The sequence below is a fragment of the Pezoporus flaviventris genome, unplaced genomic scaffold, assembly GCF_033815535.1.
Source record: "Pezoporus flaviventris isolate CSIRO_AGI_PZ_B2104156 unplaced genomic scaffold, CSIRO_AGI_Pfla_v1 ptg000066l, whole genome shotgun sequence".
NCBI lineage: Eukaryota > Metazoa > Chordata > Aves > Psittaciformes > Psittacidae > Pezoporus > Pezoporus flaviventris.
This window is the reverse complement of record NW_026892614.1, coordinates 20,728,676-20,753,200: the sequence shown is the minus strand read 5'-3', so window position 1 is coordinate 20,753,200 and position 24,525 is coordinate 20,728,676. Positions and strand designations below refer to the sequence as shown.

Genomic DNA, 24,525 nt, shown 5'->3' with positions numbered 1-24,525 from the left:
GAAATATTTTCACATTGCTTTTCTTCTTTTCCTCTGCAACTAGCTTTTTCTTTTCAACTAGCTCAGATTTTCTGTCTTGCAGGATCTGGCAATACTACAATTTGTTCAATATACTGTGAGAGTTTTTGAAAGTAATCCGCAATGTATTTTACTCTGTACAGCTTTAAATACTAGCTGCTGTGACTTGTCTGGCATTTTTGAAACAGAGAGCCAGCATCGTGTGTCTGAATTACTTCTTGACATTACTGAGCAGCAGCTAATCCTTCATCAGCTTTTTTTTCTTTCCCAGGAAACTGATTTCCATAGGATCTGACTGGGGCTGAGTTTGTGCACTTTGTTAAGCTTCCTTCAGTGCTGCCTGTGCTTGAGAGGCCTTAAGGACAAAAACTGCTGAGACTCTTTTGCGTAGAGAGGAAAGGGAGGGAGGGGCTCAGAAAGGGAAAAGTTGGGGGCATCCCCAGGTCAGAGAAGGTGATGGAGCACCAGGTCGTGGCAGATGGATGAGACTATCTGGGATGGCAGAGGTCACGTTGCCCTCCTTCGCTGTTGGAGCATGGATGGTGCTCCATTATCTACCCTAGAAAACTAAACAGAACTAATACAGTTTGTACAATTAAATTGTCTGCACAGTCCTTTCTTGGCATGATTTTTGGTGCATGCCTATGAGGAGTCTCCCCAGCAATTCCTGCTTGTTGTTCAAGGGCCAGCATGGGCTGGGAACCATCCCCAAAGGCAGTGCAAGTATGACTACTTTGTGTTGGAGAGTAAGGGATTTTAGCTGTAGGGATTCAAGCTGAGGCATGCCAGTATGCTTCAGGGCCAGGGATCAGTCAGCTCTGACTTATTTTGCTTAGCATCCCTGTAGCTGCTGGGGCTCCAGCAGACAGTTGCAAATGTTGAGCTGGAAGGTGCAGAAGCCTGCACCCCTTCCTGCTGTGCGGAAAGCTGCATGCTACTGCCTGACATTTAGACCTAACAACTATACTTGTCACATATGCTGCAGGTTTCAGACATTTTAACTGCAGACACCATGCTCAGAAGACTGCTGGGCTGCTCCACATGATGGCTACGGTGAATGTGAAGTGAATTTGAAAGGTCATGTAGTATCCTGAAAGCAAATTCCCTGGAATCGGTCAAAATTAGGCATGTGGGAAGAAGCAAGATCTCACTCACATCATCTACTCAACATTCTTGTCAGAGAGGCTTGTCACTGAGAAGACCTTCGTAACGCTGAGCCACCTGCGACATACTTTATCCTTACCCAAACTTTGGTGCAAATCTGAAAACTCAGCTTCCAAATTCAAGAATAAATTGTTGTCTAGGGAAATAAAATAATGGAATAAAAATGATTAAGAACATTAGCATGGGCAAACCGTGACTGTGTGTTCCTCTAGGAGGCTTATGAAAGCAGTTTGTGAGCAAAAGTTAATGGCCTTTTTTCTAGATTTTTTGTTGTTGTTGTTATTTACCACCCTGTGCTCTTTAAATCATGTTTTAAATTATTCCTGTGCTTGTGGTCGGAATTGACTTCCAAAAAATACTGATACCGTTGATAAAAATGGTAGTACAAATGTCACTGTTAATTATGTACTTTGATCTGTGACATTTGCATATTAATATTGCAATGTGTTGAACTGACATCAGAAGGACAAAAGCTTTTGGCGCCTGATTTTGCCCAGCCTTGATGCAAATGACGCTGTGTTTTATTAACAATCCAATGACATCTGTGCCTTTTTCAATCCTCCTGTGAAATTGCCTTTTAGCTAGCAGAAGCTGATTTCTGACTTTTCCTTTTTTGTTGTTTTTTTTTTTTCTATCTAAACACCAAAAGAGTGGAGTGGCTGAATTAAAAATTGAATGCTTGAATTGTGGTCTAAATTACAGTGCATAATTAAAGCACACTCACCTTTAATGAGTCTAGCCTTAAAATGTAGAATGGTGTTTTTTAATAAAGAGGCTTTGAATTACTTAATCTGAATGATATCAGTGTTTTGAAAGTTCACTTTTTAGACTGAAAAGAGAATGTAAAATGTATTTCTCATTACTAATTATGCAGTCTGTAGACAGGTCATGTAATACATGCCTCAGTATTTCATCATTAGTATCATGGGGTAATTTGGAAGTACAACAAGCAGTAGCTGGGGGTTCCAGCAGTTCTAAACTAATCTCCAAAAGCAGTGAGACCATCCATCATATTTGTAATAGCCTCATGTGCAGTCTAGACTGGCCATTTATCTTGTTCTCAGCAGGTGTTCTAGCTAATACACTGTCAATAGTGCTATGATAAATCCCAGTTTCCAAATGCTTACACAAAGATCATAATCATCTCACATTTTCTTATGTCTCATAGATTTTATCAGAATTTTACCTTCTGCTAAATCCACAAAGCCCCCCTGACCTAGCACCAGCATTGCAATAATATACTTTGCAATCTGCTGCTGCAAATGGTGAGTGAGGCACATCAGATCCCTCCTTTATTCTACAGAAAATGGAAAAAAAGGAAACCATGGCATAGAGGGAACATACAGGTCTAGCTACAAATCCTTGCCTGCAGAGGATACAGTAAACTCAAAGCATCCAAACTACAGATTTCATCAGGCAGAGACAGATTCAGATTAATAACTAAACCACTCTAAAGCAAAACACTTCCATAGTTTATTCATGGAAAGTGATGATAGCTTCTCAGTACTGAGGAATATTCCATGTGGATAATTTTAATTGTGCTGAAAATTCATTTTCCTCAAATTAATCAAGATGCACAGTTCTGAGCAGCTTTGCTCAGAGATACTCCCCTATGCACATTCACATTCTGGATAATGTATCAAGTTTTACAATTAAATATTTTAATGGAGCAGTCAGTGTCTACTTGGCCTGGGGACATGGAACATTTTCTTGCTTGCTTATCCTTACATTTATTTTTTAAATTGTGATGTGTCCTATGATATAACAAAGTGGTAAAATATCACAGTGATTACAAGTGTTGTCATTTCAAGCTTCCCTTGAATGCATTTTTTCACCACCTAAGGTTACAAAAACCCAAAACAGGAAGCCCTATCTTCTGAGTCTATGTATCTCAATCGCAGACCTTGATACAACCTTCTCCAAAAGAAACCCTGTGAGCCATGCTAAGCTTACTTTTCGGTTTTTGTCTTCAGTCACTTGACTGACCCTGACAGAATTCCTCCAGTAATCTTCCTGTGATGCTTTGCATAGAAAATCTACCCCACTTAAGTATTTGGAAAAATTCTGAGTATTTGGCAGAAAAAAAAAAAAATCACTTAAAATCCTTAGAAAATCACCTATTTCCTTCAGCTGTTATACCACATGCAGCTGTTAAAATGTCCATTGTCTTTAACCAAAATGTGCCTGCCAGTGCATTGATCTAGCTGTGCTAGTTTGACCAGCAACCTCTATCACGTTAGTGACTGTGCTTGCCTGCAGAGGCAAGCTCAAACCTCAAGGTTCAGTTCAGAATACTGAACTGAGTATTTGTTGGATAGTCACTGGATATACTGAATATTGTTGGCTACTAATAATGTTCACCTGCAGGAAGAGTTATTCTCATATTAATCTTAAATATCACATGCTGAAATTAAATCCTTATTCATTCTTGGTCATTCCACGTGAGACATTTAGATACCACGGACTTTCTCACCATCTCGTCCCAACTTACAAGTGACTGAATGGCACAGAGCTTTTGATGAAGTATTTAGTCATGAGGAAAGGATATTGATTTGTTGGTTCCAGGTCCTCATTAAAAAGTGCAGAAGACAGCCATTTAATAAACAGTAAGACAGTGTGAAGTTAGTGGGTCACCTGACCACTTTGCCAAGCTGTTAGGCAATTTCATGTTATGGCCAAAGACTGATTTTAGTAGTTACCAAATTACAGTTACACTTGCTATTTAGCAAGGCTAAAGAAGAAGAAGAGAAGAACCATCTGTGCCTTTAGACAGTATCCCATTGCCAGATATTTATGGTATTGGAAAAAATAGGAATCTCAGACACAAAGGCAAAGCAACAGTTATTAAGGGATTGGCATCTTGTCTGTAGTCTTCATAGCTGTGCTTGTTCGAATAATTTAATGTTTTTTTGAATAGGGTTTTAGACATATATTGAATGAGTTTGTGTTCATGTGTGTGTGTATACACAGATAATTTTGTCTTACTGGAGACTTAATCCTTTGGCAGTCAATTCAGAAGTGCTTTGGAGTGCAGCCAAGATATTACTTTCTGAAATCTCTTTGAAGTTCTTCTTCTTTGAACTGTGAAAATACTTCATTTTTTTTTTTCACCTCAGACCATCTTTTTCTTTCTTTCTTTTTTTTTTCCCTACAAAAAAGGATACTGCCAGCTTTGCCAGCCCTGCATTATATAACACCACCCATGCTTTGTGAACAAACTCTGATGAAAAGAGGTCTGGCATACAACTGCTGTGCACATTGGCATCCTATGGAGAGGACGTGCTCAAAGACTCCTTATGGATGACTGGGGTCTCTATGCATCACTATGGGATAATAGAAGACTAGCTGCTTAGTAGTATTATGAGACCACAGCATCTGATAAATGACCTTTATACAAAGAGTACTGGATGTGGGTGATTTACTTGTATCTCCCAGTGACTCTAGATCCAACAGGGATTAGATGCACCAGTGAAAATGAATTTGTACAAGAGACTATTTTCTTTCTGTCTTCTGATAACAGAAAGCTCACCTATTTGTGCAGGAATAGAGTTCTGTATTAACGCAATGCAGAAAAGTGCCAGGCTCCCTGCATATTGGATAAAAGTTTTTCTTTCAGGAAGAAGAAAAGAAATAAAGCAGCATCTAAGCAAAGGATACAAGCACGCATTCTGTTTCTTCCGGATTAACCCCAGTATCACTTGCTGTGCTCTTGTTAATTACATAAAATGCCTTTTTCATTTTTTTTTTCTTATTGGTTGATATATTTATTGATTTATTTTAAGTTCAGATGTGTAAAAGAGGGGGGAGCTGGGCTATTTCTAAGCTGATGAAAGGTTTTATTAAGATATTTAAAAATCCTGACTCTTTTGTCCCTTATTTCAAACAGGCTGCTAAAGCTACAAGGAAATGGCCTAAGATCATGAGATTTTACAGCATTTTCTCTTTTTTTGTCCCTGTTTTTCTTCAGTGAGATGCTTGTCTGTCTTAACAAGTACAGAATATAATTTATCCCATTTTTGAACCATAAGAATATTCAGGTTTTCTTTCTTTTCAGATTGCAGATGGGAAAGGGTTTTTGTCTGCCATGGAGAAGTTTGCTGAATTTTATTTTAGATGTGAGGAAAAGAACAAGTTGGCAACACCTATCATTCATAAATGAATGATTAGGCACTATTGTATTGTTACATCTACCTGTGTTAGGTAAGTAGCGCATCCTCGCAAATAATGTGAATTATGAGTTAAAATATTAGTGCTCTTTGGTGACCTCATAAATCAGTCTTTTATTTCATACAAGCAGAGACGCCACAGACCTGACAGCCCCTCTGTCCCCTTCTTACCACCTTCCCCATTGCAGCTTACACTCACTTCTACAGGCTTGTGAAACACCAGGGCCCCACTGCACATGCATGTCGTTAAACCAAAGAGAAATGGACATGCCATCAGGTGGAAGAGGGCTGGATATAAGTGAGGAGCTTTGGGAAAGAAGGAGCTTTCTGAGTCTTTGCTGCATATTTTATGTTGGTTTGTGTCTTGCATTTAATGCCTGTGCATGTGACACAATAAAAGCTACTGCAGAATCCTCTTTGCTAAATGGATGAAAACTGGCCTTATAATGGGACAGAATATCAAAAGTAGCACAGCCTAGCAAAGGAAGATCCCAGATTTCTTAGATGAACTATGCCATCCAGAGGTGCCTTGGCACACTTGAGAGGTGAGCCATTGCCAGCCTCATGAAGTTAAACAATGCAAAGTGCAAGGTCCTACACCTGAGCTAGGGCAATCCCAGGCACAGCTACAGGTTGGCAGAGAAGAGATTCAGAGCAGCCCTGAGGAGAAGGACTTGGGGGTGTTGGTTGATGAGAAAATGAACATGAGCCGGCTTCAGTGTGCGCTTGCAACCCAGAAAGCCAACCATATCCTGGGCTGCATCAAAAGGAGGGTGACCAGCAGGTCGAAGGAGGTGATCCTGCCCCTCTACTCTGCTCTTGTGAGACCTCACCTGGAGTATTGTGTGCAGTTCTGGTGTCCTCAACATAAAAAGGACATGGAACTGTTGGAACAAGTCCAGAGGAGGGCCACGAGGATGATCAGGGGACTGGAGCACCTCCTGTATGAAGGTAGGCTGAGGAAGTTGGGGCTGTTCAGCCTGGAGAAGAGAAGGCTGCGGTAATGGGTTCAAACTTAAACAGGGGAAGTTCAGGTTAGATATAAGGAAGAAGTTCTTTACTGTGAGGGCGGTGAGGCAATGGAACAGATTGCCCAAGAAGTGGTAAATGCTCCATCCCTGGCAGTGTTCAAGGCCAGGTCGGGCCTTAGGCAACATGCTCTAGTGTGAGGTGTCCCTGCCCATGGCAGGGGGGTTGGAACTAGATGATCTTAAGGTCCTTTCCAATCCTAACTATTCTATGATTCTATGATAAGCAAAAAAAATGTGATTGCTTCTCATTTGATTAATTGTAGTGGCAACAAAAGCCCAAAATAACACCATTTATATTGTCAGGTGATTTCCAGATGAATAATTTTTCTTTCATCTAAGTAACACAAAGTCACAATAAATGTCAGGGGATAATGGTTGCGTCTAGATTTTCAACCAGACTGTTTTACAGTGGCTTAGAACTGCAAGAAATACCCTACTGAACAGGAATATGAACAGCAAAGTTCCTTTCCTGTTCTGAATTTGGCTGATAGTTAACTGCCAACATGTGTTGCTGAAGACCTTGGCATTGCCTTAAAACTTTACAGTGTCTCCTGCTGTAAGGCTTTGCTTGCAGCTTCTTGAAATTTTGTTAAATCTTTGGGGTTGTGTTTCTCCAACAGGTCAGCCAGTCTCAAGTTTTAAAAGGTAAAAGTTTTCATCTAATCAGTTAAATAAAACCCCATACCATCCAACAGCTTGTTTAACCAGCACTGAAATTCAGTCTGAACTTACTATGGGGATCAGGCCTGAAGTGTGTCTGCCAGGGAGGGCGATATGAGTATTGAGGTACTGGATTTGGAGACCAGGACCCTCTTACCTGAGCGGGGAGCTTAAGGAAGCAGACACATCTGACACAGTGATCACTTCTTCCAGAGTGAGCCACTGGCTCCAAAACATGCTGTAAACTCACTGGCAAAACGTCCCACCACCTGTAGCACGGGGCTGTCAAGAAGGTGAGAACCCCTTATTGCCACACCAGTACTGCAAGGCCTAGGCAATGAATCAACAGAGCCCAAACCCTGAGCAGCAGGCACGAGGCTGTCACGGCTCTCCTGCCCAGCACAAGCACCAGGCTGTGTTTCAACTTGAAAAAGGTGTTAAATTCTGCCAACAGGAACAATCTTAACATGCACCATCTGCAAACTTAAACTCTTGAAAAGCGTAACATTGTTTTGTTCCCTTTGTACATGTGAAGACAGCTTTTAAAAATGGTAGCAAACATAATTTTTCCCATGGGCTACTTTTCTATTCAGAAACAGGCTGAACTTGTTTTAGGAATGAATCAGGCTCATGTGGTAAATGAAAATCGTGTAGTAAAGAGAGGATGATTGAGAGAAGGTAGAAGACTGCCTTTCATCAACTTAAAGCATTAGGCTTGATTTCCAGCTTTGGGCAGTCATATGTGATACTGAAGTAATAAAGTTGTGATTTTATGCATGACTTCTATATAATATTATAATGTTACGTAAATTGAAGTAGCTTGGCCAAACTGAGGACCCACAGCTAATGGTTTAACCCTTCTTTCTCTTAGTTTTATATACAGCTTTGTGTGACTAACAGTGTCCTCATGTCTCACAGAGTTAAAATAAAATAAAAATAAAATAAAAAAAGAAGTGAAATAAAATTTAATTTAATTTAAATAAAATAAAATATATTAATTTGAATGCATCTTAGTAAAGAAAGCTTGCTCACCTTCTGATCGGGTGATGAATGAAAAAATATTGAGAAGCAGCTATCTGAGCACATTCCATCCCTCCACTTAAAGAGAAGGAGAGCTCCTGTAAAAGGCAAATTCTTATGTGGTGACATAATTAAAGGCTTTGTCCTAAGGAATATCTAAAAAGAAATCAGAACCACAGGTGGATAAGCAGACTTACTTTGGGCATGACCTAGTTTTAGAACGCTAGATTTGGGGTTAGATGGTACCAAGTGACATTAGTGTAGGTTTTAATGTTCAAGATGAGTGTTGATGAACAATCACAGGGTAGAAAGAAGAGAATCACTTCTCTTTTTGCTCAGTGCCTCAGGTCCCCATTCATGCTACAGGATCCTTCTCTTGAAGAAATGGTTTGAAATATCTCTTCAGAAAGGCATCTAAACCCATTAGAATTTAGATCAACAATGCAAACTTTATATAAATGCTTAATAACTGTAGCTGCCATTAACTTCAGAAAAAGATGAGAACTGAAACAGGCTATATATTATTTTTTCTTTAAATGTCAAAATAAGAACTTAGTGCTTAGATTTAGGAAAATATTTGCAAATGTTGGTGTTAGTATACTATGCATCAGCCTCCTCACCTGCCAAATCGGGAGGACAGTGCTACATCCCACACAAACATACTACATTACAGACAGACAGAGTGCTCACAGCCTCCCAGAAGCCAGCCTTTGAAGAGCCCAAGTGTCTTGTACCAGGCTGATATAAATCTCAGAGGCAAAAAAGACCTGGGACTAAGCTGTTTATATGTCAATACAGTATTTTGTGAGATGCTATGTCATCAATTAAGAAAAATTGCAGAGGCACTTGTGAGAGAGAATGCAGATATTCATGAGGCTTAAATCTGCCTTAAGTAACCTCAGTGTTTCAGAAAGGTGAGAAAGTAGGTTTCTTCACTCCCTCTTAAAATTTCACAGTGAAAGTGCTGCTTACTGGCAATTAAAAGGTTGACTCACGTCTCTTAGTTATAAGATAAAGACCGGTAACTAATTTTTGCATGGCTTGAGGTGATTGTCAATGAAGACTAACCACACAATCAGTAATGACTAGATATTGTCTTACAAATATCAGGTTTTCTGTCTAGGGGCAAAACCTCTCTTTTCTCCAGAGAGAAGCAGCTTTAGACTATTTCTTTCTGTAGGGCAAACATGCTTTGATCTTTTGCTGAAAAACATGGAATTAAGTATTTCTAGGAAAAGATACAATAGCAGGTGTACCTTCTAAATGAGTTTATGCAGGGAATTCCTCTCAAAAGAAATAAATAATACCTAGTCTACTCTTAAAGATTATTTTCCTTTGTCTTCTGTTAAAGATTATTTTCCTTTGTCTAAACCTGGTTAAACACATACTAGCCTCTCATGGCAGATATGAGTTCCCCATGAGAGAGCTGCCTTTTGGAAAAGTTAGCAAAACTGGCCTGACTGGATGATTAGAGTCAGCCATTAGCTCACTACATCAGGTGTTCAGCCCTAGGTAGGCAATGGGAAAGCCTACGTACTGCATCTTTAAATGCAGTTGCTTTAGTAGAGAAGAAAACATGGCAAAAGGACTTAGGAAAATGCTTATAATTGGAGAATCCTCTCCATTTTTTTCTTTAGGTAAAGCAGTACATAACGTGCAACAGCTGATCTAAGAGCTGTGATACAATTTCTACGTATACCTCTCAGTCTGCAGGAGGCTTAATTTTTGCGTTATGGTAAACTAAATAAGTATTTTGCTGCCTGAGTGGACCTTTCCATGTAGGAAGTGATGCAAGTTTCCTTTGAAGAATTCTACAGATGCAGTGATACTTTCAAATGTGGATTGCAGAAGAAAAACACCTTTTGTCACTATATATCCTATAACTTTTACATTACAAGCTGGACCCTGATTCCTCTGTCCTGGTCATTTGACATTAATCACCCTTGTGAAATTTGGGTGTTTGGGCATCACTTAAAAATTTTAAAATAGTTCAGATTTCCTCAAGTAGCAGAAGATGGAGAAATCCTTGGCATAGTGTTATTACAACAACACTACGATATCCTGCTAAGCTTTACTCTTACCCTTTCATTGGACTGAGCCTACAGCATTAGCAGGAGAATCCTGAAATAGCTTGGAATATTTTAATTATTAAGTTTGGTAACCAATACGTCTCTTTTAAGAATTAGCTCCTTATGCTGACAGATGCATTTGTTGCCGATAGGGCTTCTTCTTTTCTGTTTTGCTTCTGTTGTCTTTTCCAGTGTGATCCACTGTGACAGTGGAACAAACTCAAGAAAATCCACAACTGACAGGGATATCAGTGCTTGGCCCATCAGGGACAAGACAAAAAGGTCTGATAGACAGAGTGCACTACTTCTCCCATCCAGCCCAGTCACAACTCTGGAGTTCTGTGATTTCACCAGGATTTCATAGATGACAGAGTGAAACAACTTACAGGGGTCATTCATGCAGCCTCTCTTTCTTTGTTTCTATTACTGTGTGCTGTATGTACAACACCCACACCTTGGATATTGGCACTGCTGCTCTCCCTTCCCAAACGGGACAGTGACAGCAAACCACTGGCAGGGGCAAGCATTGGCTCAGATTTCAGCTTGCATTTTGCTTAGAGTCCAGATGAAGATGCATCAGCAGAGACTGCAAGAGCAAGCAAACAGAATAAACAGAGTGCCACAAACCCCTACAGGCATCTTTTCCCAGGGAAGGAGAGAAACCACTGGGAAGAGCCAGGGCTGGAGCTCAGAAGGGCCTGGAGGCAAAAGGGCTACATGAGCTGCAGCATGTTCTGACATGGCAGCAAGTCTTATGCTCACACAGACACCCTGACCTGAGCCCCCTGAATGAGGGTGACATGGAGGAACTGCCCATGCTTGCCTTTTTCAAAGCTCTTTGTCCTAAACTGCCCTCACCTGTGTCTTGGTTGCATTGGTGAAGAGTACCTGTGAAATTACCTGTCTTGAAGGGCCTGTGAGGGTTCCATCTGACCCGACTGTCTGTCAGTGTGGGGACCTTGTCTCCTGTGCATAGGGGAGATGTCTTGCTGAGGGATGTGCCTGGCCTTTGTAAAATACTGTTCCAGGGCTACCTGCCTTTAGCACCAAGAAGTCTTTGCATGGAAAAATGTCTTTTTTCTTCATTCAAACTTGCTTCTTTGTGTCACAGGTGCAAAGTTTTTTGTGACAGGAAGACAAGGGAAAGTCCTGGCAATTGAGCTGAGGAATTGAGTTTGAAATGTAAAAAATATTGCTTGCTGTGGTGTTTTTTACCAGTGCATGTTGTTCATGCTGCTGTGAGCAGAGGCGCTGAGGCTCCTGCAGCTAGCACTGCTTAGAGAGCTCTAAATGCAGAAGGAAAGCACATAAAATGTCTCAAAGCAGTGCGCTGTGCAAGGAAGCTCATTCACTCCCTAGGTCCTGATCTTGCTCTGGCACTGCGCACTGCCCACTGCTATCGACAGGGTGTGCCTTGCACTGAAGATGATGACACCCATCTTGAAAAGCAGCAAGAAGAAGAAAAAGGCTTTGAATATTTTGTAAGTGTTGGTAACAAGAAGTGGAGAGAGGTCTGTGAACAGTGGCTACTGAAGAGGCCGGTACCTCTCCCCCCCAAAAAAAACCCCAGCAATAAGAAGGAAAAGGCTCTGAGTGTTTCGCAAATGGTGGTACTGCAGTGTTGTCAGGTGGTACAGATAACACAACATTATGCTGGAGCTGGGACTCAAAGGATCCTGCTGGGAAAACTAGTTCTCTTTACACCTTCTGGCATTTCTGTCCTCTTGGGGGTTAACTGTACTGTGAACTGAGGCCTTATTTGATGATTTGTATGGCTGCAGCACCTGAGTTACCCCAGCTGATGTGTGTGTTGTGTCTTCTCTTTGTGTGGTCTTTTTATTCCACAAGCTTTCACAGACCTCCAAAATCTTCCTTTAAAACTGATCATGAGGTAAGTGGAAACAAAAAAATGAGGGATCTCAGCCAAAGCTATAAAACTAAATGGTGAAATTTCCACAGCTGTGCCGTACATGCTGTAGAAAGAGGCTGGAAAAGAATGAGCAAGAGTGAATTGGCATTGCAATGGAGCTGGGAAAGAGAATAAAAAGGCTATGGAAATCCTCATGTCTTTATACACCTCTCTCTTGTGTCCAGACCTGAAATGGAGAGAAAGACAGGCTGAGTTTTCAAGGGTATCTAAAGGATTTCCATGCCCAGTTTTTCACTTGTGTCAATTGTAAACTGGCACCCAGTTCCTTTATGCAGCTTTGAAATACCCCTGGGTAGACCAATATCCCAAACACTGTTTCAGTTTGAGGATTCCAGGTAGAGAGACAGCACTGTATATATTTGCATAGCATTGTCCAACTGGTCTGTAAAAGACACACAGGGCTCCTGAGACCCCCCTGGTGAACATCCAGGAAAGAAGTAGTCTCCCCCTCCTCGATCCAGGCACACGCTTCCAGGCCCAAACAGCCACATGGGCGGCCGGCTGGAATACCAGAGGGTTTAGATATGAGCTATGAAGCCAAACAGAAACTACATCAATCACTGTCTTCAGTCACTATAAATTCCATTCTATAAACAATCACTCCTCAGGCTGTTTCCAGCCCAACCTTGCACGCATGCACACAAGCACTCCCTGTCCTGCTCAAGACCCTGGTGCACTATCAGCAATTCTTCTTCTTTAATTATCCATACGGCCAGAACAGGACAGCTTGCAGTTTGGTTTGTTTTTTTAATGTATCTACCTCCTCCTATCCTACTCTCCCCTTATCATGAGCAGCTTTGTCCAAGCCCAGCCCCAGTAAATCCCCTAATTGGTTTAGCTTTTCAATCACTTGTTCAATGGGGTTTCCTTGTGCTGATAGTAGTATGGGCTTTTTCTCATCCATCCCATCTAGCAATACAGTATCTGTTCCTTCCTTCATGAGGCAAACTAGCCAGTTCTGGGGTTTCTCCCCGGCCTCTGCTTCAATTTATCCAATAAGTTCTTAATCGCCTCAGGACCATAGTCTGTCAGTTGGTCTGTTCTTACTTGTCCATTTGCCTCGGTGATTATCTTACTTTTAAACACAGGAGCTGCACGGACTCCTTCCTTTTTCACGTCTGCCTCGGCTTCAGTATTTGATTCTGACTCACTGGTACCCCAAATATCTCCATTCCATGTGTCTGGGTCCCAATTGGGATCAGACACAAGCGCATGGACCCATAGCCCCACTGCCCTCGTATCCTTGTATCTTTCTTATTGCGCTTTTTTTTTTTGGCGACACAGGCAGTGTATTATTCTGTGAAGGTGACACCATTTTTTTTCTCCTAAGTCTCTCACCCTGCTCTGCAGTGGCTACAAATGCCTGCCTCTGTAACAGCAATTCTGCTTTAACCCTTTCTAGCCCAAAAGCTAAATCCACTACTTGTTGCTCCAACTCTGTGTTCTTATCTACCATCCCTTTGTAGGCAAGCGGCAAGCAGCCTGTCATGTGTCCGGCATGACTTGGTCGCTTCTTTGAGTGGGTATGGGGCATTTCTACAAACTCACCCCAATACTTTAACGCTCCCATGGGGTCCTTAGCTCCCCATGGCTCAGGTCCTACGTTAGTTCAAGTCTCTATTTTATCCCACAATGTGCTCCATGGTTTCTGCATCCACCCTGGCCACTCCACAGGAGGAGCCACGGCCCAAGGCTCTTTCCAGACCTTTCTCCCATTTGTTTCCACCCTCTTCACTATCCGATGTACTCCGATGTCTCCATCCCATGTTTCGGGATCTCAGTCTGGTTGGGTTACCACTGCCCATATCTGCAATCCCATATCCACTCCTGGCTTTGGGCATCTCTGCCGTTGCTGTGCGGTCTGCAGAGCATATGATGTGGCAAATTTCTCTAGGTTTTCCTGCCACCCTGATACTGCTTGGGTGGCAGCTAATGATTGCTGTTGCATTAACCCCCTAGCTTTTTCGGTTATCAACTCTTGTTTCAACTGATCTACCTGTTCCGCTAGCTCTTGGAGTCTCCCCCATGTTACTTTAAACACACAAACTAGGGCTCCTCCCATGCACCCAGCGTGTTGCAGGAGCTCTTTGGGGTTTGTTTGTGGGACTTCCACAAACTCTCCCCAGTACTTCAATAGATCAAGGGGACATTTTTCACTCCATGGCTTCAGCCCCACCTGAGTAGAGGTTTTCTCACCTATCCCACAGCATACTCTGCGGGTCAGGTGTCCATCCTGGTCATTCCACTAGCAGGGTGCCAGGAGCCAAATCGGAGGGCAGCTTCTTTTTAAACATGGTTACACTACCCTATCACAAAGAACAGCAACCAAGGCATGGCGCAATCCGGTAGCTGTGCACTGCACTACACAGCCCCACTCATGTTATCCCAAAATGCTTCTTACGATCTCTCAGACCCGGAATCCCATCCTCATCACCAACTATGTTTCAGAGTTTGAGGATTCCAGGTTGAGAGAGAGAGGCAAGACACAATGGATAAAAAACCCAACTAGTTTATTACTATAGGAAAAGATAGGAAGAACCGGCAAAGGGTAAAAGAAGCAGTGACAGATATTTTTGGTGAGTGTTTATCTTACCAACCCCAAGGACCATGTGATGACGATCAGGAAGCCAGCTCTGGGAGACATCACCGCAGTGCAGGGTGGCAGGCTCAACCTTAGCGGGCATCCCTGCAGAGGCAACGTTGACCTGAGTGGTATGAGGATATGCCTCCCCACATTGCATGAGGCTCGGGCTTTTATGCTAGTGAAAGTGTACACTCATCCCAACATAGGGAGCAAGTCTACATCGGAAGGAGTGTCCAGTTATGGCTATTTGCTATGACTGTGCAGTTATTACAAAAAGGTCTCTGTTTGGGGATTTCCAAAATTGACTGCAGGACTTTTAGGGGATTTTTGGGCAGAAGCCACCACGGACCATTACCTCATGTGTCTTGCAACTGGTATAAGACTCCCTTTTGCTAACAGTGGAGTTAACTCCCCTATTTTCAAGGTTATGTTCTCACAAGCCGTGCCAAACAGAACTGTTCTATTTTTGTGTGTTTCACCACAGACCATTGTCTAGTGTTACTGACAATAGATAATTTAGTTGCTAAATGTATCAAGAGCTGAACTGGGAACAAATTTCAGAGCCAAACTATGATGAACCAAGTTTGTCCCCAGCAGCATGATTCCTACCAGTCTGCCCTGGCACTGGGCCCATGGAACTGTGCAAACTTTGCTGTCAGGGACAACAGGAAGGCAAAACTTTCTTATTGTATGATTTTTTCAAATGAACAACCGTATTACCCAACCACAAACAGCAGGATGGAGGGCAAGTCATGCAGCATAGCCTCCTCTCAAGAAGGGAAATACAGCTCAGAAGGAAAATCTCTCAACACTGCTGGAGAATTAGAGCTTGAGAGGCACTTCCACCCTGCAGCTGGGCCAAGGCTGGTGCAAACACACTGCACTAAATGATAAGAGTAACAAGCAGCAGCAGCAATACCAGAGATAAGCCAAAGATGCTTACAACTGCAAAATGGAGATTGGAGTGGGAAATAAAACTTCAGGAAACTCAAAAGTTAGTAGCACAGGTTCTGGACCAGCTTTTCAAGGAAAATGACATAATATAGGGCTGAGCACTGAATCATACACACTGAGGATGTCAGCACTTAAAGGCTTCAGTTTCTAAATTAGCATTGCACAGATGCACATGAAAATCCTGGCACAGTTAATAATGTTCTAGGTATTCCTGGCATTATGTTTAAGCAGAAAAAAAAACCCCAAACCAACACTCCCTCCCCCTTCCATCCAAAAGCAAAACAAAACAAAACAAAAAGACTGTCATTGTACCTGCCAAATTATTAAAATATAGTTGAATTGTTTTACTTAAAACACACTCATTTTTGTCTTGTTCCCAAATAAAAAGACATCTATTTATCAGTGCATTTTAAAGTCTAAAAAGCATATTAAAACCCTCCTTTACTGTAAGTTTCTGAAAACGTTGCTCAGATTCAGCTTCCACGAAAGCCATCAATCCCAATGGTGGTATTTAAGAATTTTGCTTTGATAATTTTGCAGTTTGTCTATCTCAGGGTTAACTAACAGGATCGACTAAAAGAGTGAAGGGCCAACTCTTCAGGTTTGTTGGAATGTTGCCTAAACAGAGGCTGTAGCTGAAGTCTTCAAGTCTACACTGTTGGCTCCACAGCACAGCCCTGCCTGCCCTTCTTGTAAGGGAGATAAAGCCGAGTTGTTCTCTCTCCTTTGCTCTTTCTTTTCCCTGTGTCATTAAGGACAGCGGAGGTCTGGTGCTCAGACCTCCCAGCACCAGCAGCTTGGAAGCAGTAGGGGTGTCATGAGACCCCACCTGGAGTACTGTGTATGGTTCTGGTGTCCTCAACATAAGGACATGGAGTTGTTGGAACAAGTCCAGAGGAGGGCCACGAGGATGATCAGGGGACTGGAGCACCTCCCGTATGAAGACAGGCTGAGAAAGGTGGGGCTGTTCAGCCTGGAGAAGTCTGCGTGGAGACCTCATAGCAGCCTTCCAGTATCTGAAGGGGGCCTATAGGGATGCTGGGGAGGGACTCTTCGTGAGGGACTGTAGTGACAGGACAAGGGGTAATGGGTTCAAAGTTAAACAGGTGAAGTTTAGATTGGATATAAGGAAGAAATTCTTTCCTGTTAGGGTGGTGAGGCACTGGAATGGGTTACCCAAGGAAGCTGTGAATGCTCCATCCCCGTTGGTGTTCAAGGCCAGGCTGGACAGAGCCTTGGGTGACATGGTCTAGTGTGAGGTGTCCCTGCCCACAGCAGGGGGTTTGAACTAGGTGATCTTAAGGTCCTTTCCAACACAAACCATTCCAAGATTCTATGATTCTATGTTTGAGCTGCAGGTGTGCAGGTGTGATTTTTCCACTGAGCACATGCTCAGGGAGTGTACGCCCACCGCAGGCGTTTGCCAGCACTTGTGGCTGGGCATTCAGGAAAGCAGTGGCTCAGCACCCTCCAAAGTAGGGGCATAGGATTGACAGGTCTGCTTAGCTGTAGTGGGGGACTGGTCTCACCTCAGCCTTCATGCAATCAGTTGGAGGGGAGCTGGGAAACAGCTCTTGTTAAACTGTTAACTTCTTTACAGCCCTTCTACAGCACTCAAATCCCATATCTCTAGGTGCTGCTTGCAAGGAAAATATGTTCCCGGTGCATTTCAAAGACACCCTGTGTAAGGGAAAACGGAGTTGGAAGGAGCTAACCACAGACTTGTCTACCCCAATCCAGTCCTGCAAGTACATCACCTTTCCAGCAAGCAGGTCTCACAGATACCTGTTCCCGGTGCAGACTGAGAGCAGCAGCACATGGAAGTAGGAGCCCCATACACCATACCGCGGTGTAGGTGGGGGAATGGATCTCATGCCACCTACATATTGCATGCTGTGCAATAAATAAGTGGGCGGATTGAATGTCATAGATACAAACCACTCCTAAACTCTTTTCTGTCTGCACTCATATCTGTGCCAGCTGCTTCTCCACCTACCTAGAGGCCTTTTGGTTATGGAAACCCAAAACTCACTAAGATATTTTACTTCTGTAGAGATATACTGCTTACACCCACCTTTGAAACCAAGTAGATAACATGCTCTCGTGGTACCAAAGAGTGACCTGTTCTCTCAGGTGGGGAGCAGTCCCCTTTTGTGTTATTTATTGAGAAACACAAGTTGAATTAGCAAAGGCAAAGAATACCTTGCTGGATTTTTTGAGCTGGATAGATGCAGATGGAAATGACAACCAGTAACTCCTCCTCTCATCTATCATCTCTGGGAGCTTTCAGGGTTCACCGAAATGAATGGCTGGCCCAGATATGGGGCCTGTAGTAGCACCACACACTTGGCTGGGTGACATTCCTTACCTCCCTTTTTGCTAATATGCCTGTTGAGACTCATGTAGATAAAAATAGGCCTTGATATTCACTATAGTGTCTGCTTCTCCTTCCCAGTGATTTGCAGACAGGTACTTGCCAAGTGTCTAGTGACTCATTTATTTGGGAAAAAAGACGGCCACAACAATACAATCTGCAAAACCACGCTTTTCCCACTCCCATGTAAGAAATATTTTTAGCAGCCACTCAGACATTGTGTAGAACAGCTATTTGCAACCTGCTTCTCCGTTTTTCCCTAAAGAGTGACGAATAAAACTGCAGGGGCCCAATTTCCATTACCTTTTGCTTCTTGTAGCCACCTACTCCATGCAAAGTAGGCGTGACACACTAGCCTGGGTCCAGAGATCTATCTTACTAAGCAGAGCTTGGGCAGATATGCATGGATCAGGCTGGTGGAGTTGCCAACACTGTCCTTGGCAGGATGCTGTAAACTACAGCTCAAGTATGCTAAGCTACTTTGCTGCTCTGTGGTCCTGGACCAGCCATCCAGTTACCCACTGCAAAGCTATTTTAGTTGGGCTTTTTTAGTAGTTGTGAAATGCTGCACTGGGTGCTCTGAGGTGAGTAGCTGCTGTGTTACCCTAAAGAAGTTTTTGTAATTAAGTCCACTTGATCAGTGGAATCTTTACTAAGACATAGATGGACTAGATTCTAATTGAAAAAAAACCCACAAACCAAAACCAACCAACCAACCAAAATAAAAACCACAACCTCCTCAAAAAAAACAAACAAAAAACCCCAACCAAACAAACAAAAAAACCCCACCCCAAAACAAAACCAAAAACACCTCTACAAGCAAAGAGACCAAACTTTTGAATCATTGGTACTTACTGCTGAACGTAAGGTCATTGTCTGTACTCCACCAGAGCAGTACTTGTAGGAGGACTGGCTCCTCAGACGTTGGCTTTTGCAAGGCCATACTCAAACCAAGGAGCCCCTAGAAGCAAGCCTATTCACAAGTATAAAGAGAAAAAGAGCTAGATTTTCTATCTTTAGTGCCACTTGGGTCTGAAAATCTCAGCAGTGCTCCAGAAAAAGCATTTATACTCTCATCTTACTGAGCCCCAAGCTGAAGCACACAGCAGTTCAGGAGTTGCCAAAAAGCCACAACGTTTGTGAGTTGCAGAAATGGAGGCAAGAATCCCAGTACTTTACTCTATACAGAGGCAGTAAAGGAAGGAGGCAAAGATGCCTGGGATGGATAAATGCCTATTACTCATAGCTGCCAAAAAGCATATTTGAGTTTCCATGATGGAAGAAGCTGACATCTCACAAACACATGAAGTATTTCCAGTGAAGGGCTGGTGTTAACCATGTCCTTGAGAAGCAAAATTTCTTGTCATTTCCCATCAAATTCTCTTCTACAACATGTCTGCCTGAATGCGTATCTACAGTGCTCCTGAATTTTATTAGGAAGCCAAAAAGCTGGGATTTGTTTTCTAAATAAAAATCCTCCAACCCTCCAACGTCTCACCCATATGCCACAATCTAATCAATACCTACCTCAATTTGAGCATCCCAACATCTCTCATACATGATGCTGAAAAGCCCTAGAGCAATTAATTGTTAGACATGACTATTTTTCTACTTGGGAAGAAAAAAATTATCAATCTTGGCATTCTATTTTTAAATAATAAATAGAAAATATTTATTTTACAGCATTTTCAAGATCATTTTGACAAAAAGGCAGTTTTCATCAAGCATCTGACAGACCAAAAGAAAGAACTTTTACAGGAAGCTTCATAGCTCATACAACTACGTACAGCAGGTGAGTTTTTGCGCTTTAGATATATATACGTATGTGTATGTTTCCAGTTTTAACACTTACAAACTAAAAGCTAATATACTGAATTTCGAGTAAACTACTCATGATATAATTACATTGCAGTAATAAAATCAGTGCTTAATATGTTCAAAACAGACGCATATGAAAACAGTATAGTACCTTGCCACATTGCTGTCTCCCCATGTATACAAATCTATTATGTTTCTTTTTCTTATCTACCTAATTTCTTCAAAGACCAGCTTCCTGTACCAGTTCTGTGCTTACTAACAATGTATAGTTTTGGAATCAGCACAACAAATCTTATACAAAGATTATAAGAAGGTAGAATCAGTGCCAGTGTGGTGATCAGCAAAGAAAATAAGATTTTTCTCATTGCTTTAATGAGTAATCAGCATTTTTAAATTCTTAAGCAGAAACAACAATAAAATTATCCCCCTAAAAGGCTCAACAGACAAAAATCAAGCAACTAACTCTCGATTGTCTTTAGTTCATTATAAAGACATCAATCTACTGACAAAGACCATATCTTTGGGCAAAATAATTTCATGCTTTCCACATGCTTTCCACAATGATAGCAATTGACCACTAGTAATATTGAAAGGAGCAAACATCACAAAAACAGGATGAGGAAAAAAGATTCTATCATCTGGTTTTGAGCACCAGCCAGGCCTTTGAATACCACTACTGTATAATTAAAAGTAAAAAAAAAGAGATTTGGATCTTGGGAGGAATTGACGACTGGCAACAGGATTTCTTAAAATTCATGTGGAAAGAAAGAAAATTAGTGGAAATAGGCTGAATTCAGAAAAACCCTGATAGAACACTCACAAGAAGCATGGTTAAAATCAGGTTTTGCAATTAGCTTAACATGAAGAGATTCCTTAAAAATATCTTCGGAAATAAAGTGTAGAACTGTGGGACATATCCTCATCTAAATTGAACAGCACAATCAAAGTTCATAGCAGCTAAAATCCTGTCCTGCATTTGTATAATATATACATTTATAAATAGGGTAATGATAAGTATAATTAAGTTCAAGCCATAGCAATTAGGCCTGGACTTTGAACATGCTGGCTACTAGGGAGCTTTGGATTAGGCCCATCTCTAGGAAACACATGAGGAGGAGGAATGAATGACAGAAATACAGCTGCTTAGAAGTGACCTTTAAGATACAATAGTGTGTATTAAATAGAAGATGTGAAAGCATATGGAAAGAACATGCAACTAAACATCATAAAGAGATTAAAAGAACTGTCTTTAAAAAAAACCTTGGAATTTATGCACACATTAAGCACTGATAAAATTTCCTGTCTGGACATAATTTTATTCTAAATTATCTGAAGCAACAGAATAGTTGAATTACTCTTCCTGTCTCACCTTTATACTGGCATGTGCAAGATTTCTAAATGAGATTTTTTTCTTTTTTGTTTTTTCTCTTTTTTTTGTTCATTAACCACACTTGCTGCAAACATGTAAAATAACAAGTTCTCAATGCACTGGTTATTAATACCATATTTCTACTTCATAAAATACCTGCAAAACAAAGCACCCTGTTTTAAGGGTAGCAACTGTTTCAGCTCATATATGAAAAAAAAATGTTAGCACAGCATACAAACCTCCAAAGTTCTATTGAATATTTGTAACAATGTGATATAAAACATGATTTAAACATAAAAATATTCATAGTATATAAGACAATCTTCCAGTAGTAGTTACTGGACATTACACTTCACGCATACCATACACACGCATACAGAAACACAAACGTACTCTCACTCTCTTGCTTCAAGACTGACTAACCCTGGTATGGAATTGCCTTTCTTTCAGACTAATAGTTGTTGCTCTAAATATACAGCTATTTCAAATGTATTTGATTCCAAAGTAACACAAAGGAAAGATGTAATCACAGGGCAAATATGTTGCATTATGAAAAGTTAGTCAATAAATAATGTTCTGCTACAGGAAATCTTGTGTAACAGTTTAGCCACATGGTTTGCAATCTTATACAAAAGGGCAGTTTTTCTAAGTCCTTATCATATTACAGCAAAGTCTTTCTTCAGAAACCTCTTGAGTCTTAACTTGATCATAGTTATCACTCTGTTCACAATCATAGTTTTAAAAGCCCAGATCCCCCAAAAAGCAGCTTAGTATGAAGAACAAATTCTTCAGACAAAAGTCAGTAAGAGCCATGTGCTTTCACATTGTCTCAGGTCCTCTCCCCCAAACACATCATGCAGTTATACTACCTACAGACACCAGGAAAAAAATATTTATGCCTGTATGTCTCATATACAAGTAGCTTTGCTCCCCCTCACCACACTCTGCCCTTCCAGATCCTGGGTGTGTTGCTTCTGTAGCAGATGGGCAGCAATCATGAAATGTGCTAATGACCTCTCCAGGTCACACTTCCCAGAGTTCTTTTCAAGCATTGCCAAGAGAAGGTGTGTCTAAGTGTGATTTTTTTTCCTGTGTGTTTACTCATTTTTTGCTATAGGAGTTGTCTCTTGGGTTTGTGCTTTGTTATTGTTTCCTATCTTTTTCTCAAAGTACAATATTTTCAGTTTTAACAGCTAGAGAATGTTGAGCCCTCAGAACAGAATTTTTTCTTTTTGTGTCCTTTTAATTATTTAAGTGCAGGATGAAGTTTTTGCCCTGTCATATGTGACTTTGCGCATTCTCCCTCCAGCCCTTGGAGACTTGTCTCCCCAGGACCTCCCAATGGGCAGCTGCCAAAGTCCTTCTCGTCTTGTCTCTTGCAGTGTCTACAGGGTGGACGAGCTTTGCTTATAATCCCGCAGGATGACAGAGGCATAGGTCACATCTGGGGGTGTGCAGAGCACCGACTCCGAGACCGGGGAGCTGGGCACGGAGCTGCCTGAAACCACCGAATCCCGGAACGGGGATGGGGGTGTCAGTGCTGGAGAGTCTTCCAGAGTCAGTTTGCTGGTCACAAGCTCCTTGTCTTCCTTCTCTGGGTTCTTCTCGTAGACGTATTCCTGAATGAGCTTCAGCTTCTCACTCTCCGCTTCCTCGGCCGGGGGAGACAGGGCCTCCTCGCTGAAGGCAGCCGCTGGGAAAGGGGACAGGGATGGCTGCTGCGGTGGCGGGGGCTGGTATGGGGGCCGCACACCGTTCCCAGAGCCAGTCGTGGGGAGGACAGCATTGAAGTCGGGAATGCCGGTGGCAATCTTGTTGACCACTCCTTGCAGCTGGTCCATGAGAGACCGTGGCTGCAGAGGCAGGGTCTTGGGGGACTGCTCGGGCAGGAAGAGGTGGGTCTCCTCTGCCGTGTCCTGCAGTGGAGGGGTCGTCGCCACCCGCCTGTGCACCACCATGGAGGGGCTGCTGGGCTGGTTGAGGCGAACGGGCTCTCTGTCTTCTTCCTCCACATTGTACAGAGTCTTACTGCTGATGTCAGTAAAAGTCAGGCTCTTGCTTTGGCCATGGTAGCTTTTAGTGAGGGGTTTGATTACCGCTGTCTGATTGCACCCTGTTTCCTGGTTCTTCACATGCACTGAGAGTCTGTGCCAAGTGTGTTCTTGGAGAGCTTGTCTTCCACCTGGTTCAGACCATGACACAGACTTTCCATTAGAACTATGAATAAAATAAAGATGGGTTTATTTTCATTTACATTACGCAGACATGGGCAGTATAACAAACAAGCTTACAAAAATACTGATTGCTTTGCTTCATTAATAAGCCTCCCCCCCTCAGTTCTTTATCTCCTCCCAGAAACAATACTGCCTTTTAACAGCAGCAATTACTGTGATTTACATCCAAAGGCAATTACTCCATTCTGGTTACCCACCCTATAGCCAGCCTGGGAAGCCTAGCCTGTGGAAAGGACTCTAGGAGGGCCGGCTGTATCTAGGTTTGCTAACCCTACTTTGCAGGGGGGAGAAAAAAATGGGGAAAAAGTCACAGGAAGTGCTTTCATTAAGAAAGCACTGGGTTCATTAAGAACCCAGGACAAAGCCTCATTTACAGCTTATAAGAAACATTTCCATACTGTTAGAAGAAAAACAACACACAGCCATAGCCTTTGGAATTCTGGGTAGGGAGAGGAATTGCTGCTAACCCCTCTTTTCCCTTTTATTCCCTGTCGCCGCTTTGTACTTCAGAAGAGATTAGCTGTTACAGAAATGAAGGACGCCAAGGGCCTCCATCAGGTAGGAGGCAAACACACTGCTTCCTGAGCAACTAATATTTACAAACCAGTATAAAATGCTGGGACTGAGAACAGTTGGTCTGTGTGGGTGGAGGAACAAGCAACGACACAATGGTGGTGAGTCGAACTCTGACTCTGCGTGCTGGCTGGATCCCATCAAAACGCTGGGCTGTTTGGCTGCGTGAGGACCTGAGGGCCAGGTCTGTCCCTGAGGAGCTGTAGTTCTTTTGCATTTCCCTGTACCTTTGCAGGGAGCAGCACTTGAAGCAGTGATACCTCATTAGCAGCTTGGTGGGACAGGAAGCTGAGCGGTACTTAAGAAGACCAAACAATTGTTTAATTGCAGGTCGAGCAGTAGAAAACATTCACAAATTATAATACACATAAATATACCCGGGTGGAAACCAGGGAGGGAGAGAAGTTCTGAGATGATTTATGCGCAGCAGCCTTATCTCAGGATTTCATCCCTCAATAGGCAGAAGTAAACAAAGGATTAAATTTCAGACCCTGTAATTTCAGTGCAGGTGGGAGGCGATCTGGGTGGGAGGCTGGCACAGCTGTGTTGCCTCCTGCTACT

General features: G+C 42.3%; 2 protein-coding genes across 9 annotated transcripts in view; both read right to left on the bottom strand.

Annotated features, from left to right (window-relative positions):
• RAB32 (RAB32, member RAS oncogene family) overlaps nt 1-14,805 on the bottom strand; it is a 55,532-nt gene extending 40,727 nt beyond the window's left edge. The window contains exon 1 of the mRNA XM_061471483.1: nt 14,652-14,805. Within this exon, the coding sequence (XP_061327467.1) occupies nt 14,652-14,799 (148 nt within the window). The 5' untranslated portion in view covers nt 14,800-14,805. The remainder of the gene's footprint in view (nt 1-14,651) is intronic.
• Nucleotides 14,806-22,379: 7,574 nt separating this feature from the next.
• GRM1 (glutamate metabotropic receptor 1) overlaps nt 22,380-24,525 on the bottom strand; it is a 183,362-nt gene continuing 181,216 nt past the window's right edge. For 3 of the 8 annotated variants that reach the window (XM_061471473.1, XM_061471474.1, XM_061471475.1), the window contains exon 9: nt 22,380-23,374. In XM_061471473.1, coding sequence (XP_061327457.1) covers nt 22,543-23,374 — 832 coding nt within the window. In that variant the 3' untranslated portion in view covers nt 22,380-22,542. The remainder of the gene's footprint in view (nt 23,375-24,525) is intronic. The other 5 variants (XM_061471478.1, XM_061471480.1, XM_061471477.1 and 2 more) reach the window with 3 other exon arrangements.